Genomic DNA, 16,364 nt, shown 5'->3' with positions numbered 1-16,364 from the left:
CTCCAATAAGATTAAAGTAAAACTAGCATTTTAATCCCTCCATTTGACTCCGATTGCGTTTCCCACTCTTCTTGGTTCCAAACTGAAGAGGGAAACAGGCCCGTTGGAGGAGGAGGGTGTAGTGGGGACTTAGACAATATCTGTGTCCCCTGCCCACGGTTCCCAGACCCCTACGGGTCTTTAGAGGCAATGGTGAGAGTTTGGGAGCTATTTTCAATGTTTCAAGGCCCTAACAAAAAGTGCATTTATCCATGATCAAAATGCACAGGCCAAGTACGTGCCAAGTGTCTACTCCAGGCTGGACCAACTCCCGATCAGTGAGGTCACGCGGCTCTTTGTCGATTCGGATTGGTGGGACTGCACTGTGGCCCACTGGGGACCCACAGGTTTGACCGTTAAAGATGCCATTTCCCCAGTTCCCTCTGCTCGACTGCTGGACAGACTCTCACCCCTTTGGCAAGACCGCCTGTGGCTTTGAAAGAGGGGACTGAAATGAGGTACATTGGGGAGTATGAATTGGGGAGCCTCAATCTTAAGCAAAAGGAGTAAGAATGAGACCCCAAGAAGTTTCTTGGGGCCAAAGAACAGAACCACCAAAGTGAAGAAAGGGAAGACTTAGTGTCAGGCATAACACACAAGGGGACAAGAAAAGCCTCATTCCTCACCCAGATGCAGTTCTGCCCTCACGCAGCCTCAGTGAACTAGGACCCTCTGAGCACTCTACTGAACCTGGCCCCTGGCTCTTGGCAGACGTCACCACAGCACTGTCCCAAGGTGGCTGGGATTGAGGGATAGAACCAGTATGAGCCAGAAGACTTGAAAACACAGACATGGGCGTGGGAAGAGAATCCAGGGACCTCTTAGGAAATGCAGCCTGGGGCTGGGGAGATGGCTAAGTGAGTCAAGTGTCTGCCTTGCAAATGTGAAGACCCAAGTTTGAGTCCCCAGCACCCCTGTGAAAAGCTGCATGTGAGCCCAGTGATGAGAAGGAAGAGGAAACAGATTCCTGGAGACCAGTGGACCTCCGGTGAAGCAGGGAGGGGGGTGGGGGTGGGGGAACCTCGATATCTGTAGCTATGACACAGCCGAGTCATATCACCCCTGCCTAGGTGACCATGCCAGTGTCGCCATGAGGAGAGGGAGCTGCTTTCTTCTGTCCACATGACGGATGGCTGGGCTCTTCTGCACGTGGCAAATGGGGCAAGGTCAGTGTGTTCGTGTTGAGAGCCACCTAGGAAGGGCGTGCTGGGTTTGAGCTGGAGACTCAACCCTCAGCCCAGTGCAACAGATGTTACGGTTTGGGTTCCCAATGGAAGGAGAAGAAGAACCTATCTACCTCAGGAGGAACTGTGTTCTCCAACAGGAGGCCCGCTGGCCTGGGTTTGGAGGGTATCCCCTTCACCTAGCTACCAGGAAATGGATTGGCTTCATTACGTCAGTTTCCCTGTCGCTTGGTATTTGGAACTGCAGGTGGGAGAGGGTTCCAGTGGCCTGCCACCTCACACATCTTCCACGGCCACTCTTACCCACTTTTATCTCACCAGCTTCTCCACTCTTCGCTGCTTCCTCAGAGACATCAGCTTCTCCCCGATCCTGATCTTGCCCCAACTCCTCCAACTTGGAGAGGAAAGCCAGCCCTGGTGTTGCCCTGCTGACTCATAGTCCACCAACTGAAGCAGGTCAAGAGAGCCAAGAGGGACAACAGCATGGTAGAGGCATGGGCAAGACAGTGGGGTCCCACGGTCCGGGACAAAAAAACGTGTGAGTTCTGAGCCACGGCAGAAACAGAGACACGGGTGCAGGCTGGAGGATAACCAGGAAGGCAAATCCCCAGAAGCTTGACTAGCGAAGGGGCACACGAGAGAGGGACTCAAAGGCCACTTCTGGGTTCCTGGCTCAGGAAGATCTGTGGCTGTCATTAAGATGGGGCAAAAAACGAATGTAGAACGTTAAAACATTGGGGGACATGGGGCAGGCACAGAAGGGACCGCAAACAGGAAGAACTCCCCTTGCGGCTTTTGAACGCAGACCATCAGTTGCTATGTGGGTCTGAAGCAGTCACCATTCTCCTGCAGAGACTTAATAGGGAGACCATCACCAGCATTCCCATGAGGCAGTGAAAGCCCCATGAGCCTAAGAAACGGGGAACACAAGCAGAGCCAGGCGAAGGGTAGGCAACACTGAGAAAAGTGTAAGTGGGAAGGGGTGGTGAGGATGAGCTCCAGACCAAGGCGGAGAAGCCAGCGGCGGAAAGACAGTGGGAAGGTCAAGAGGCTTGCGGCAGCCAGACTAGTGATGGTCCAGAAGTCAAGAGAGCTGCCTGGAGTTGGTAAATAGGAAGTCACATGGTGCCCTAGGCTAGAGCACTTCCCCTGGGCTGAGGAGGGTGAAAGACAGATGACAGGCAGTGAGAAAGGACTTGGCAGACGCTCTTGCAGGAAGGCAGGCTGGGCTAAGAGGGAGAGAGACGGGGTGAGAGCCAGAGGCGGATGCAGAGTCAGGGAAGGGTGTTAGTGTATTTTTAAGATTCAAATCAAGTATGCCGCTGGGGCTAAGGAAACAGAGGGGCTGGAGCGCAAGGGTGGGGATGGGAGGGACGGGGTGGGGGGGGGGGGGGGGTGGGGGGGGGCTGGGTAGCACAGAGCACAGGATCTTCAGCCCCCTGGTGCCCACATTCAGTGGCAAGGTACACACACACACACACACACACACACACACACACACACACACACGTCCTTGAATGTCTACTTTTCCAGGAAGCAAGAGATGGGATGTTAAGAAAAGGTAGAGGTGACATGGAAATGCCCTAGAGATGTGATTGAAGCCTTGTATCCAGAAGGGACAAGAGCCAGGAGCAAGACAAATGGGAGGTGCTGCTGAGGGCTGGAGCAAGAGGAAAGGGAGGCAGAGAGGTGGGTAGTTGTTCCAGCTTTGACCTGGAAGTACTGCCCCTGGTGAGGCTTCTGGAAACTGCCACGGCTACCTGTGACCTGCCCGTGGGATGAGGCCAAGACGGGAGCCCTTAAGACCCGAGATCTGGATGGGCTGGGTCTCTTGGTTCCTTGTGATCCTGGATGCTGGATGATAGATGGAGCAGAGTTCTCCAGAGAATACTATTGGACTGTACTCTGCTTCTCCCGGATCCTGTAACCAACCCCTTTACTGGCTGTAGGTTGCCCCCAAATAAACCTTTTTAACTACATGGAGTTGCCTTAATAAATCTCCCAATATCTGATCTTTTTCTTTTCTAAGCCATCAGTTCATTCCGGCTGAGGCTAACATCTACCTTAGTATTTCATTGTAACAGGGGCTTTCAGCTCAACACTTCAGTAATAGACAAATCTTCCTGGTACATACTCTTAACAAGAGCAAGTCTCCTCATGCCACATCTAATGCATGCCCTGCTTGCTTGCCCTGCCTCTGGACAATCCTTCACCATGGAATAGCCGTCACAGAGAAAACAGCAAGAAAAAAACCACACTTGCTCTGGAAAGCAGCCTCCAGGGTGTCCAGTTGGATTCAACAACCACCTGATGAGCTGTTATTCATTCATTCACTAAATACTTGCTGAGCATCTCCCAAGCTACAGACAATGTCCCGGATACTGGGAACAATGGTGTGAACTAAAGGTCCAAAGCTCTTATTCAGTGAACAAGAACATCTGCCAGTCGCTTTGCAAGCATGGATATTCACAAGCATGACAGTGAAGACACAATCTCGACCCATTTTACCAGTGCAACTGAGGCCCAGGATAAACCAGAGCCAAGCTTCACCCACTGCTGACTTTCAGTCAAAAGTTTGTGCTCAGAGAATGTAACACCTGGTGCTCTCAGATCCTTGAGGGGGTGTAAATTACCTATGGATTTTGCTAAAATGCCGATTCCAATTCCATAGGCAGAGTGGAACCTAGGGAGCTGAATTTCTAAGAAACTTCCTAGTGCCTTGGGGCACGTTGCCAGCCAGTCTACTGTCTCTCCAGTGTCTATCCTCCAGACTCACTAGTCTCTCCCTCACTCCCTGAATGACTGAATAAATGAATGGGTATGTGGGTGAGTGGGTGGATGAATGGATAGATGGAAGGATGGATGGATGGATGGATGGATGGATGGATGGATGGGGGGATGGGGGGATGAGGGGGTGGGGGATGGGGGGATGGGGGATGGATAAACAGATGGGTTAGTAGGATAGGTGAGCAGATGGATGGATGGATGGATGAACAGATGGGTGAGTAAAAGGATGGGTGAGTGTATGGGTGGATGGATGGATTGATGGATGGAAGGAAGGATGGATAGATGGATGGACGGATGGATGGATAAATGGATGGATAAATGGATAGATGGGTTAGTACAGTCATAGGCAAGTGGATAGGTGGATGGATGATGGATGGATGGATGATGGATGGATGATGGATGGATGGATGATGGATGGATGGATGGTGAATGGATGGATGGATGGATGGATGGATGGATGGATGGATGGATGGTGGATGGATGGACGGGTAGAAAGGTGGGTGAGCAGATGGGTGGGTGGGTGGATAGACAGATGGATGTGGATAGACAGACTGACAGGTGATATCCCTGAGCCTCCTATTGTCTGTAGATTTCCAGTCTTGGCACTTCACTTGCATAACTGACCATTTACCTCAGTTTCCCTGATAAACCTCTGCTTTTACTCTGGGAGAGTTCTAAATGCCCCGTTCTGAGCTAGGGCCCCTCTCCTCTGGTGACTTTCTCCCACAAAGTAGGTCCTGCCCCTTCCAGGATGAAGGGGAGACTTGAAGATGGGGCTTGGCTGCCCGACTCTGGAGCTTCCTTACAGCCTCCCATGCTGCCTCCCACCAGCAGACCTGAGGAAAACAACGCGTAGGTACGTTTGTCTGCTTTTCAACAAGCATTAGAGCTAGAATAGTGGGCATTTGCACACAAGGGAAGCTGTGAATCAGGCTTCCAGAGTGTCCTGGCTGGGGGCACTCGGTGACTGAGGAGTTTCCACACCCCAGGGCTTATGTGAGTAGTTCAGGAATGCTAAGCTTGCCCAGTCTCCTGGGGGCGGGGTGGGGGCACTGCACATGTCACTAACACAAGCTGTCACTCTGATAATCACCTCCAGGGTACAGTAGCCTCAGGAACAGTGAGTGCTGGGGCTGACAAGAAAGAGGAGACAGAGGGGCAGGAAGTAGGGAGAATTAATGTGGATGGAAAGGCAAAGACGATGAGGACCTTCCTAGGTCCCTTCCAGGTCAGGGTCACAGTGATGTGACCCTGTGTGAAAGGGTAGAAGTTAATCTTCAGTAAACTTCACTTTCACTCCTAGGGGAGCTGGATAGCCAAGTGGCTCCTGAACAGACACAGACAGAAGGTAGGTCAGGGGAAATGCATGAAAAAATGCAGGGATCTGGCTCACTCCTAAATACTCACTCAGAAGGTGAGAGAGACAGGTTGGGACTTTATGGCTTAACTGGAAGCTGAGGACTGGCTGAGCCTATGGGCTTTCGAATTAAAATCTCAAGTCCAGACTCTCCCCCCCCCTCCCCACCCTCCCCCGTGCCTGGATGGACTTGAACAAGTAACCGATACTTCTTAAACCTCGGTTTACCCGACTATAAAAAGACCCATCTCTTGGGGGTGCTGTAAGGTGTAAGGGAGAAATGTGCAGCCCACGGCATGAGAGTTCTGTAAAGAACAGCTTTGGACAAACAGTCACAGTGCAGAGGGAGGAATGCAATGTCACAACCCCCAAAACAGCCGCTACTCAAACATACAACTCCGTATTCTTGGCACCAACTAGTAGTCACCTGCTCATGCCTGAAGAATCTGCAAGGCAAAGGCAACCCAGGGTAGCCCACCCCCTTCCTCGCTTTGCTTAGAGCTCCCCGGGCCCTAGGTACCTTACAGCCGTCCTTCAGGGGGTGAACTTGGTTTGAAATGGCATCTGTGTCTGTGTCCCCAGCTCAGGGCCACTGCACTTGGTTCTCAGTTAATGTTCTAGTGTGCTAGCCCTTGGGTCATAAGCAGATGGAGCAAGCAAAGGTCTTAAAACCCTGCTAGCTGTCAGAGCTGTTTGAGCTGAAGAGAGACTTGAGGAGAGGCCAAGGAAGAGGTCCTGGGTGGAGGCAATGACGTCAAGTTCAGGAAGAGTCTCTGAGGAAGGGTGAGGTTTGCATAGAGAGGATGATGACCTCCACAGAGATTGAGGGTCTTGATGTCCAGGGAAGTGAAGGACTAGGAAGTAGGGGGTACCCAAAAGGAAAGGGAGGAAGATAAGGAAAGAGCAAGGCAGAAACCAAACTGAATGGTACCCACGGCTCGCTCGGATGAAGGTGAATATGCAATCTCCCCACAAGTGGGAACCGTGAAACGCCCTGCTAACCCAGCCCCAGCAGGCGGGGGCTCTGCTGTCCTTTTTCTCTAGTGACGAAAATTGTGCCACACTCATGTAGAGGCAGCACAGTGACACAGGAGCCAGGATCCGTGGAGTGGCTTTTATGGGCTTCTGACAGCTCCTTCAGACCCACGAGGCTGGGGCACAGGGCAGAGACATGGGAGGAACAAGGTCCTCTGAGCTTCTCCCAGCTCACTTTTCTCTACGATCCTCCAGGCTCCCCCAACAGCACCTGTGTTCCCCGGACCACCCTACTCTCAGCCTTTCCTTAAGCCTTAATTTGCTTTTGTTGGATATTTAACCATATCAAAGAGAAAATTAACGAACACAAGGCACAGCTGAACATCATTTTAAAAAGCTGTATTTGTGCTACCCTCATGGCACTTACTTGTCCCTTATCTGTCCACATACATTTAGGTTGCTGCCCCATTTCACAGTGAAAAATGATGCTGTGAACCTGTACAAGATTACCACTGCCCCTCTAAGGGTCCGGGATAGTGCAGGCCTTCAGTATATGCCTGCAAGAGATCTCTATTTCCTCATATCCTCTAAGTGAAGCGCCCGCAGATTAATTCATGTGTACTTTAACTGGGGTCTGCAGGAAACAAATGCCTTGAGCCAGAAGGGGGGAACTCTTGGAGAACCTGGAAGTGCAGAATGGACAAAAAGGATCTCAGACTCCGTAAAACAAGGGGTCGGGTGGGACTGGGAACCTGCCTTGTCCCCACGCTCAGCAACACACTCGGGTTTCTCAGATCCTGCCTTCCTTAAAATGTGCCTGAAGATGAGGATGTAACTCAGCTGGTATAATGCTCATTAGCATGCAAGAAGTCCTGTGCCCAATTCCCAGCCTGTAAACCAGGCATGGGAGTATATGCCTGTCATCCCAGAACTTGGGAGGTCAAGACAGAGAGTTAGAAGTTCAAAGTCATCTTATGTAGCAAGTTCAAGGCCAGGTTGGGACATATGACACACTGCTTCAAAAATCTGAAAAAAAAAAAAGTGATGTATCAGACTGAGTCAGAGTGAAATGCCTCTTTCCAAAGAAAGATGCAGCAAACAAGACAGAATATCTTCAAAATATACAAAATGCAAATTAACTCCTCAAATTTTAATTTAGGAGCTGGAGAGATGGCTCAGTGGTTAAGAGCATTGGATGCTCTTCCAGAGGACACAGGTTTGATTACCAGCACCCACCTGGTAGCTCGCAACTGTCTGTTACTCCAGTTCCAGAGGATCCAACACCCTCTTCTGTCCTCCACAGGCACCAGGCACACATGTGCACAGACATACATATAGGCAAAACACCCGTCCACATAAAGCAAAAACAAGTAAATAAATCTTGAGAGACAGAATCCAATTTAGCAATTCGGCTAGGTCTCATGGTATAGGTCTATAATCCCAACTCCTTGGGAGGCTGAGACAGGAGGATCACAGATTCAAGACCTGTCTGGGCAACTTAGGTCCTGTTTCAAAGTCAAGCACAAAGCGGGCAGGGGCTGGAAACGCAGCTCAGTGAGAAAGTGCTTGCCCAGAATACTAGAGTTCAGTTCCCAGCTTTGCCAAAACTAATTCTAAAATACACTTTTAAAATACACAAGAAATATGCATGAGCAGGTCACAAAAAGAAAAACCCAAGAGATGGCAAGCACTTGGGTTTGCTGAGGATCAAACCCAGGGCCTTGTGCTTGCTAGGCAAGCACTCTACCACTGAGCTAAATCCCCAACCCCCATAGTAGACTCTTTCAAACTGACTAGTAATCAGGCAATGCAACAGTTATTAAAACAGTGACAAGTCACTTCAAGCTCACACCAAGGGCAGAATCAGAAAAGTAAGTAATGTAAGTATTGAAGAGGATGTGGGAAAGCAGAAACTCTGGGTACTCAAAGTAGAACCAGGTCCTGGCAATTCATCAGCTACAAAACATCATGGGAAAAAATATAGAAAATTAGCCTGCTGTTGGATACCCCAGGCTCCCATTGATAATGACAGAGTTATCATCAAGGAGAGTCCCAAGAAAACCTGTAGGAGATATGGAAGGTGCAAGGAGGTTCCTCAGCACTTTGTGAATTGTCATGAGGTCAAAGAAGTTAAGAGTGGAGGAACGGGTGCAGAAAATATAACAGGTAAATAATTCCTAATGTAACACTGTCTCAGAAACCCAAGTCCCAGGCTAGACACACAGAAGAAGCCCAGAGGGACCTTCTTTTTCTTTCTTCCTTTCTTCCTTTCTTCCTTTCTTCCTTTCTTCCTTTCTTCCTTTCTTCCTTCCTTCCTTCCTTCCTTCCTTCCTTCCTTCCTTCCTTCCTTTCTTTCTTTCTTTTTCTTTCTTTCTTTAGACAGGGTTCTCTGTGTAACAACCCTGACTGTCTTAGAACTCACTTTGTAGACCAGGCTGGCCTCAAACTTACAAAGATCTGCCTGTCTCTGCCTCCCTAAATGCTGGGATTAAAGGTGACCAGTGGTATCTTCAAAACACGGTGTTGAGTAAATCATTAGGAATCTGGAATTGTATAGGTCGATGTCATTTAGAAACACCCCTCCAGATTCTCTAGGGATCATGCCTATTTCAAGACCAAATCTATCAGGAGGGGTTAGAGACCTCAGTTCAGATCCTATCCTCTGAATGGGTGTGTCTGTGAAGGTCTCCCCTCTCCTAGGTTCACAGCACTGCTGCTAGGGCTCAGGGCTTTGGGAGCTGCACACAGGTCTGGTGAGCTATGGGGGCGGGAGGGGGGGGGGGGCTTCTTGCTTCTTTCCCAGGTACAAGGAGCAGCTGTGCTGGCTTCATAGCAGGGAAAGGTGGGCAAGGGATGGGAAGCTGAGGTCCATCCTCCCCCACTGCCCTGAATACCCCAAGGCACAGCCAGGCAGACTGTGGGCAGAGGCGCGGGCGCCTGACCACTGGACAGAGCTCACACTGGTAAACCTCTAGGTTCCAGTGTAACAACTCTGGCTTCCTTCTATTTTGTGGATTCTAAGAGCTTCTAAGTCCATCCTGGCATAGACGGGGTGGGTCTTACTGCTGCTCCCAATTGGCAGGTAAGGAAACAGAGAGACCAGTTAAAGAAAGGAAATTATCCTCATTATCTCAAGGCCACACAGGTTGTGAGAGGCCAGATGGACGCTAGACGAGCTTGCTGACTCCTGGGCTGCACAATGCCTTTCTCCTGGTCACTGCGCTGTGAGCCAACCTTCTAGGATTGTACAGATGACAGAGACCTGGGGGCAAGACCACACAGGTCCCCAGGGAGCCAGGATGTTATTGTGGAGGTGGCTGTTTTATGCTGGGGACAGTTTAATGGGGAAAATAAACCATTCCGTTTCCACCTCTTCATCGCCCGACGAAAGGGATCAGACACACCCACTCCTCCCCAATCCTGCAAACCTCTGAGCTTTGACCTCCACCCTCCAGTGGTGCTGCATGACTGGCAGTGGGACTCGGGCTGGGGTGGGGGAAGGGCAAGGAGACAGGCAGCACCGGAAAGACAAACCTCCGGGCGCCTGCGTCAACCCTACCACACCGGCGGCTCATCTCAGAAAGCCATCAATCATGCCACACAAAATGCCCGCGTGTCCTCTGATAATAGACTCCACCAATGGTCTAAATTCCCGTCTCCGCTTTCTCCTTTCAAAGTTACAACCGTCACACTTGCTTGCTTTCAATCAATAAAGAGATGTAGCTACTTAATAATGGAACTTACTCGGTTTCTCTATCTGAAAACCTAGAAGATGGACTCCATGCCCGTTTTGAAGTTTCTGGATTATAGGTGCACTTACGGGAGTCTGAAGGAGACATTGGCTGGGAAAAAGGCTCTTGGTGCAGCAATGTGAGCCCTAGAAAGTCTCAACTAAACTTCTAAGAGTTACTTGGCACTCTCAATAATTTACCTATGCTATTTTTAGCATCACACATACACACACACACACACACACACACACACACACACACACAACCTCATGATGATGATTACTTAGAGGGCTGACATTCCCTTAGAGATCAGTTCAGTTTCAAATTTTCCAATGATATAGCAACAGATAGGTGGAAAGTAAAATGGGGTTTTTAGTGGGAAAACTCTCCCCAACAAGGAGAGTCATGAGTCAAGTGCTCCTGCCCCACCCAGGCCTTAGATGCTGATAGCTCAGGAACAGACACAAAGGCTTTCTGTGTATTGGACTTGACCAAATGAGTTGCCTTTATACCCCTGGCTCAAGCCAGACACATTTATTTCTCTGATATGGCTCCTGGTGGTGACCACCCAGCACTCTCCCTGAAGAATGCTTCATTACAGTTGGAGAGGGGAACCCACAGCAGTTTAGGAGCCACGCCATAGGGGAGAAGACGGTGCAAATGAGGGCTTTGTTACCCTGGAAACTTCACAGTCCAGGCAAGAAGCTGACTGAAGCTCAAGGAGTCGTGGGGAGGAAGACAAAGGTCCTGCGACATAGGGGGTGCTACCTAGACAGGTGGCCAAGGCTTAACCTCGAAGTGACTTCACAGTCATCCCTGAGACATCTGCACTGAAAATGGAGGAACCATTGCTTTTTTGATGACTAAAAGTTTGGGATCCAGGGTAGAAGGATTCCAAGTGGCTGATACCTCCTGGGTCCCCTGAGTTACACATCTGGAGGAATGTGTAACGGATCTCAGGCCCGGTAGACCTGGGTCCAAACTATGCCCAGACCACTGCTGTGCAAACTGAGTTAATTAATACACGCCAGAGCTTGAGACGTTGGCAGTGAGCTCTCAATAGCTACAGGTGTCACTCCCTTGGCTGTCCAGACAACTTTCTGAGAACCCTAGCTTGAAGAACACATGTTAAAGGCACACGGCCTCCCTGGGCTGGCTCCTTGGTCCCCCACTTCGCTGCTCGGACCCACCTTCCCCTTTAAGCGGTACCATCCCAAGGCAGGTATACAGCCCAGGTCAACTGTCCTTATCTTTTAGAATCTGATCCATAACGCCAGAAGGACTTCTCCCTTTGGAAGTGGGGACCCTGGGTCCTTAGAGAGCTCTGAAGATCGGTGTGGTCTCCAACAGGAGCGTGTGAATCTCCTGACTCCCGCTGGTCAGTGACAGTGACATGACGTGGGCAAGCCAGGCACAGGAAGCTCTGCTGCCAAGGCCACCTGCTGGAGTCTTCTGGACCGACAGAGCCCATCAGTGTATCAGAGCCTGTATACTAGTTTTCCAGTCCCTTTGATGCAAGGTGTACAAGTCACCAAGCCCAGACAGGGCCAACATTGCCTGATGTACTGTCGTGGGCCTAGTTTATTTTATTTTATTAGCCCTAAGCCCACAAACCAACTGTAAATGAGATTCCAAGCCCAAACCCATCTTGGTGACCAAGCAGTTTAATGCTGTTGGGGGTTAGGGGAGGTGAGACCTGTTGCATTGCTTCTAGAATCTAGGACACAGGTTTATCAACCGGTCACATTTAGTTGTAGAGCAACTGAACTTGGTGTCTGTCACTGCGCTACCTCTGCAAACCAGCTGGCTTCCTTAGTCCCTGAAACTCAGTTTTGCTTCATCCATCCCTGGAAAAGTATCCGAGGAAAAGAAGACGAAAAGCCTCTGCTGGTGGACCGGCTGCCCATCAGACAGCAGCTCTGTGCTGAGCAGGCCACCCGTAGCTGGGCGCTAGGGCTACCAAGAGAAATACAGCACTGTCTCTGCACCCAGAAAGCTCACGGCTTAGTAGCTGAGGCAGACAAACATGTTTACATTTATTGGGTACCATAATAGAACACTGGGTCCGTCCGGTGCAAGAGGCAGACTAAAAGTCAGTCCTTAAGTAACAAGCAATGCAAAAGACAGCAACTAAAATGTATTTTTTTTAAACCCTAAAGGTGAAGACCTAGAAGAAAATCAGAACTCTTTGCATGCACGGCTTAATATCTGTTCTATTTGTAATGACTCCTTGAGGACGAAGGTCCATCCCGGGCCTTTTCAAAATGTAGTTTCTCAACCCAGAGAAAAGCAGCTATTAGAAGAGCTGAGGGGGTCAGATCGCAGGCCTCAATGGCCAATGATGCAGAAGGAGATGAGGGTCCACCTAAGACTCTGGGCTGGGCAACTGGGTAGTATTGGAGGGGAAAGAGGAGTGCGATTACCTGAGGAGGGAAGCCCCAAGGTAGGGTGCCCAGAGGGCAAGTGGCTGTGCAGGCTGAATGGACTGAGCTTATCTATGAACTAGGAAGCCAACAGACATACATCCGGAGACGTCTGATAGGACAGATCTGTCTGGAAGCTTCTGAATAGTGTTAGAGGACTGAGCAGGGATGCGCTCACCAGAATGAGGACAGAGTGAGCCAAGTGATTGCTCCAGGACCCCACACTTCAGGGAGGAAGCTGAGTGTCAGTGTTAGAGACTGGGAGGCAATGAAGTATAAAATCCCAAAAGCCTGAAAGAGAGAGACTTCAAAAGAAGTGGCTCAGAGTGGCCAAGGCCACGGCGAGTAGGCAGAGGAAGTGCAATGGGGTTGGCTGTGAGGATGATCACAAACGGTCTCTTCTAGAATGTTTCAGTGCCAGGCTGCACCGGCGTGTCTGGGAGCAGGGAACGTGAATGAATATCCCCTTTGAGGAGAGCTTAGGGGGGATGGGAAGGTAGTTAAAAGAGGTCAGGAAGGCCAAGTGTTTTATGATGCGTTTTATGTGGAAGACACACTTGCTTACAGGCCAAGGATCAGCAGGTTTCAAAGAGGGAGAGTAACTGGCAGAGAGTAGAAGGGGCAGGTAACTAAGGAGAGGCCTCTGGGGAAGCTGGGGTCTAAGACAGGTGGGGGCAGGGGTCTGATGGGAGACAGGCCAGGAAGGATGAAGTGGAAGGAAACAGGCATGGACAAGGAAAACACACACACACACACACACACACACACACACACACACACACCAAATTTTCATATTTATTCTTTTAGCCCCCCTAGTCAAGGGAGGTCCTCAGTGCCCAAGGGATCTTTAAAAGTCAACAGTGTGAAGAGATCACAAAAGGAATGCCTTTCCTTCCCCAATGCCTCACACATCACATCCTGCAGACCTGTCACTAACTCCATTTCCAAATGTCTGCTGACTGCAAGGCCAGACAGTATGTGGAAATGCACAGGAGAGCTTCCAAAAGAAGCGAGCCAGAGCTGGGCCTGCCAGAGAGCAACTGCCCCTCCTACACACACACACACACACACACACACACACACACACACACACACACACTCCGACTTATGTACCTACCCAAGAGACAACGACAAATGGATCTCAACAAGGCAGCCTTCCAGCAATCCTGAACACTGTGCAGGCCCGGGTGAGTCGGCCTTTTTCTCTCCCCAGGGGCATGGCATGCTCAAGGGGGCAGGGACAGACCTAGCATGAAAAACATAGTCGGCAATCCCCCAACGAGTTCCAGTTAGCCAAGGCAGAGAGGATCCTAAGCCCGGATAACTATCCAGTGGGTCCTACAGCAAGTACCAACCGAGCCCACAGCCCACGAGAAGTCTTCTTGGGGACTAGAAGCACTGGTGTGAGCAGCCTACTGGTGGGTGTGGGTGTGTGAGAGGCCAAAGCTGAGAGGCACGCGCACCACGGGCGCCCCTCTCTGGGTGTCAGTGGCTATGACTCCTTCGGTGAACTGAGAAAGTCCGGTCAAGAAGGGATAGACAGACAGGACTGACTGTCTTGGGGAGCCCTCCCTGGTAGGGAACCCCAACACTGAGTGACTACGGAATGGATGACAAGGTCTGAAGACACGAGATACTGGAGGCCAGAGAGGGCCTGAGAGTTTTTAACCACTTTACTCACTGGACAACCATGGGAGAGGCGCACTTACCAAGAAGCGGCAGGGTTTGGGGATAGCCCAGGCCAAGGCTCGAGAGGCTCAACCTGTGGTTTTAAAATACCAAGCAAACAAGCAAGTGCTACTCTATGGTGGAGGGTCCCGGCTCCAGGCCCGGGCATCAGGTGCTTGGGGTTTTCTTCCCCAGCGGGTGTCAGCATCCAGTGAACTGAAAATGCAACCCCAGGCATCCCTGTTTGGACCGGTCCCCTCACAGGCACCAGGAACTTTCTACGTTGTTGCTAAGCTTCGGAAGGTGCCGTGGGAAAAGTAGGAGAGGACCAGTTGAAACCAGTAACCTCTAGTGTGACTGGGTTCACTAAAAAGTCCACGTGCCTCCCCCGCCACGAACTATAAGAGACAACCAGACATCCATCCTAAAGTCCCGGGGCTCTCCTCACCCTTCAAGTCTGTCCCAACTGGCTAAACGAGACCGGGTCCTGCCACCCGCGCCACGGTTGCCGCAGCCCAGGCGTTCGGCTGCAGCAGGGCGCGGGAAAGGGCACTTTGGCGCGGAGTGGGAACCGAGCAAGGGGGATGTGTCGGCGCGGACCCTGGCGGCGACATTCCCCTCCCTCCCTCCCTCCCTCCCTGGCACGACCCCCCACCTCCACCTCCAGTGGTTCAGCCCCCTCTAGCCCCCCACATAAGCCCTTCAAGAAAGATTGCATCGGACCCCCGACCTAGGCGCGCGCCTACCTGCATCCCGCCCCAAGCCCGAGCACCGAGGGGGCGGAGGGCGTGTAAGGAGGGGGGTGGTGACCGCAGTCTCTGGGCTGCTTGGGCGGGGGCAAGGGCTTTGGTCGAGAAAATGGGCGGGGGCAGGGAAAGACAGACCCTGCAGACGCGGAGGGGGCGCACCGAGCCTCTCCAACCCCCGGGACGGGCGTGCCAGGCATAATGGGGGAGCGGATGGGGGAGTAGGGCTCCGGGAAAGTTTATACCGGAAAAGCCTGGCACCTTGGGGGGCTGGGAGGCTGGAAGAACTGAAGCCACAATCCAGGTGCCCCGCAACCCGGGGAGGGGATGTCTGTCTCCCAGGCCCCAAACACCAGCCGGATCCGGCCAAGTTGCGGCTGGGGTTGGGGACGTCCATGAGGGTAGAGGTGAGGACGTGGTCGAAGATGGAGTGGAGGATCTAGGCAGACAGAGGCGAAGATGAGAAGCAGGGTGGGTAATCGGGAGGAGGAAGCCAAGCCGGGGTGGGGGAAGGGACGGGGACCGCGTCGAGATTGGGTGGGCTCGGGTGGGGCGCGCGGCGCGGCCGGACTCACCCGCGGCAGCCGAGGCACTGAGCAGCCCCCAGCCCAGCAGCAGCAGTAGTGGCGGTGGCGGCGGCGGCGGCGGCGGCGGTGGTGGCGGCGGCGGGCGGCCCCAGCGACTCCCGGTGCCCGGCACAAGCGCCCAAATCCCGATTTCGCCGCGAGCCCTCCCTGCCGTGCAGCCGCAACATCCCTGCTCCGGTGCCCGCGAGCGCGGCATGGCGCGGCCGGCAGCCCGAGGGAGAGGCTCCGCTCGCCGCCGAGGAGAAAGGAGGTCAGGAGAGCTCTGAAGCTTTTTTTTTTTTTTTTCCTTCCTGCTCCGGGAGAAAAAAAAAAAAAAAAAAAAAATCCCGGTACGCGGGAGCCCTGAGCTTCTGCGGCTGGAATGAACCAAGTGTCCGCCCGGCCGGGGAGAGGCGCGCTGTGCTCTCGGAAATGACTCGCTCCAATCCCGCTTCGCGGGGTTCGCGCCGGGGGGCGGGGGGGGGTGAATTATCCCCGGATTAATCACTCCGGAGCCGCTTCTCCGCCGCTCCAAATGCTGGGGGTGGAGGCGCAGCTAAGGAAAAAAATGGGGGGGGCGGGTAATTCAGCGCCACCTGCACCTCCACATAAACCACAAATTACATCTAAAGGGTTGTTTATTCCCATTTGTTTTACAATTGACCAGTTTCTTTTAAGTTCAGTCCTCCAGCTTTCATTTATAAGATCATTAATACACCCCCTCCCGTAGACACACATACACAAGCATAGAGACACACACTCAGCACACACACACGCGTTTGAAAATGGGAATGCTGTCTGGGGCAAGGTAGCCAAAGAAGATCGCAGTTCCCCGAGTCGTGGCTCTTAAGAGATAATTTGGGGGGCTGGCTTTGAACTTGCAGTCTC

General features: G+C 51.9%; 1 protein-coding gene across 5 annotated transcripts in view; it reads right to left on the bottom strand.

Annotated features, from left to right (window-relative positions):
• Positions 1-15,776, bottom strand: part of Csmd2 (CUB and Sushi multiple domains 2) — a 576,074-nt gene extending 560,298 nt beyond the window's left edge. For all 5 annotated transcript variants that reach the window (XM_042271897.2, XM_042271900.2, XM_042271904.2 and 2 more), the window contains exon 1: positions 15,486-15,776. In XM_042271897.2, the coding sequence (XP_042127831.1) occupies positions 15,486-15,693 (208 nt within the window). In that variant the 5' untranslated portion in view covers positions 15,694-15,776. The remainder of the gene's footprint in view (positions 1-15,485) is intronic.
• Positions 15,777-16,364: the final 588 nt, after the last annotated feature.

Source organism: Peromyscus maniculatus, chromosome 2, assembly GCF_049852395.1.
Source record: "Peromyscus maniculatus bairdii isolate BWxNUB_F1_BW_parent chromosome 2, HU_Pman_BW_mat_3.1, whole genome shotgun sequence".
NCBI lineage: Eukaryota > Metazoa > Chordata > Mammalia > Rodentia > Cricetidae > Peromyscus > Peromyscus maniculatus.
The sequence above is the reverse complement of the archived record's forward strand: the minus strand, read 5'-3'. Positions and strand labels throughout refer to the sequence as shown.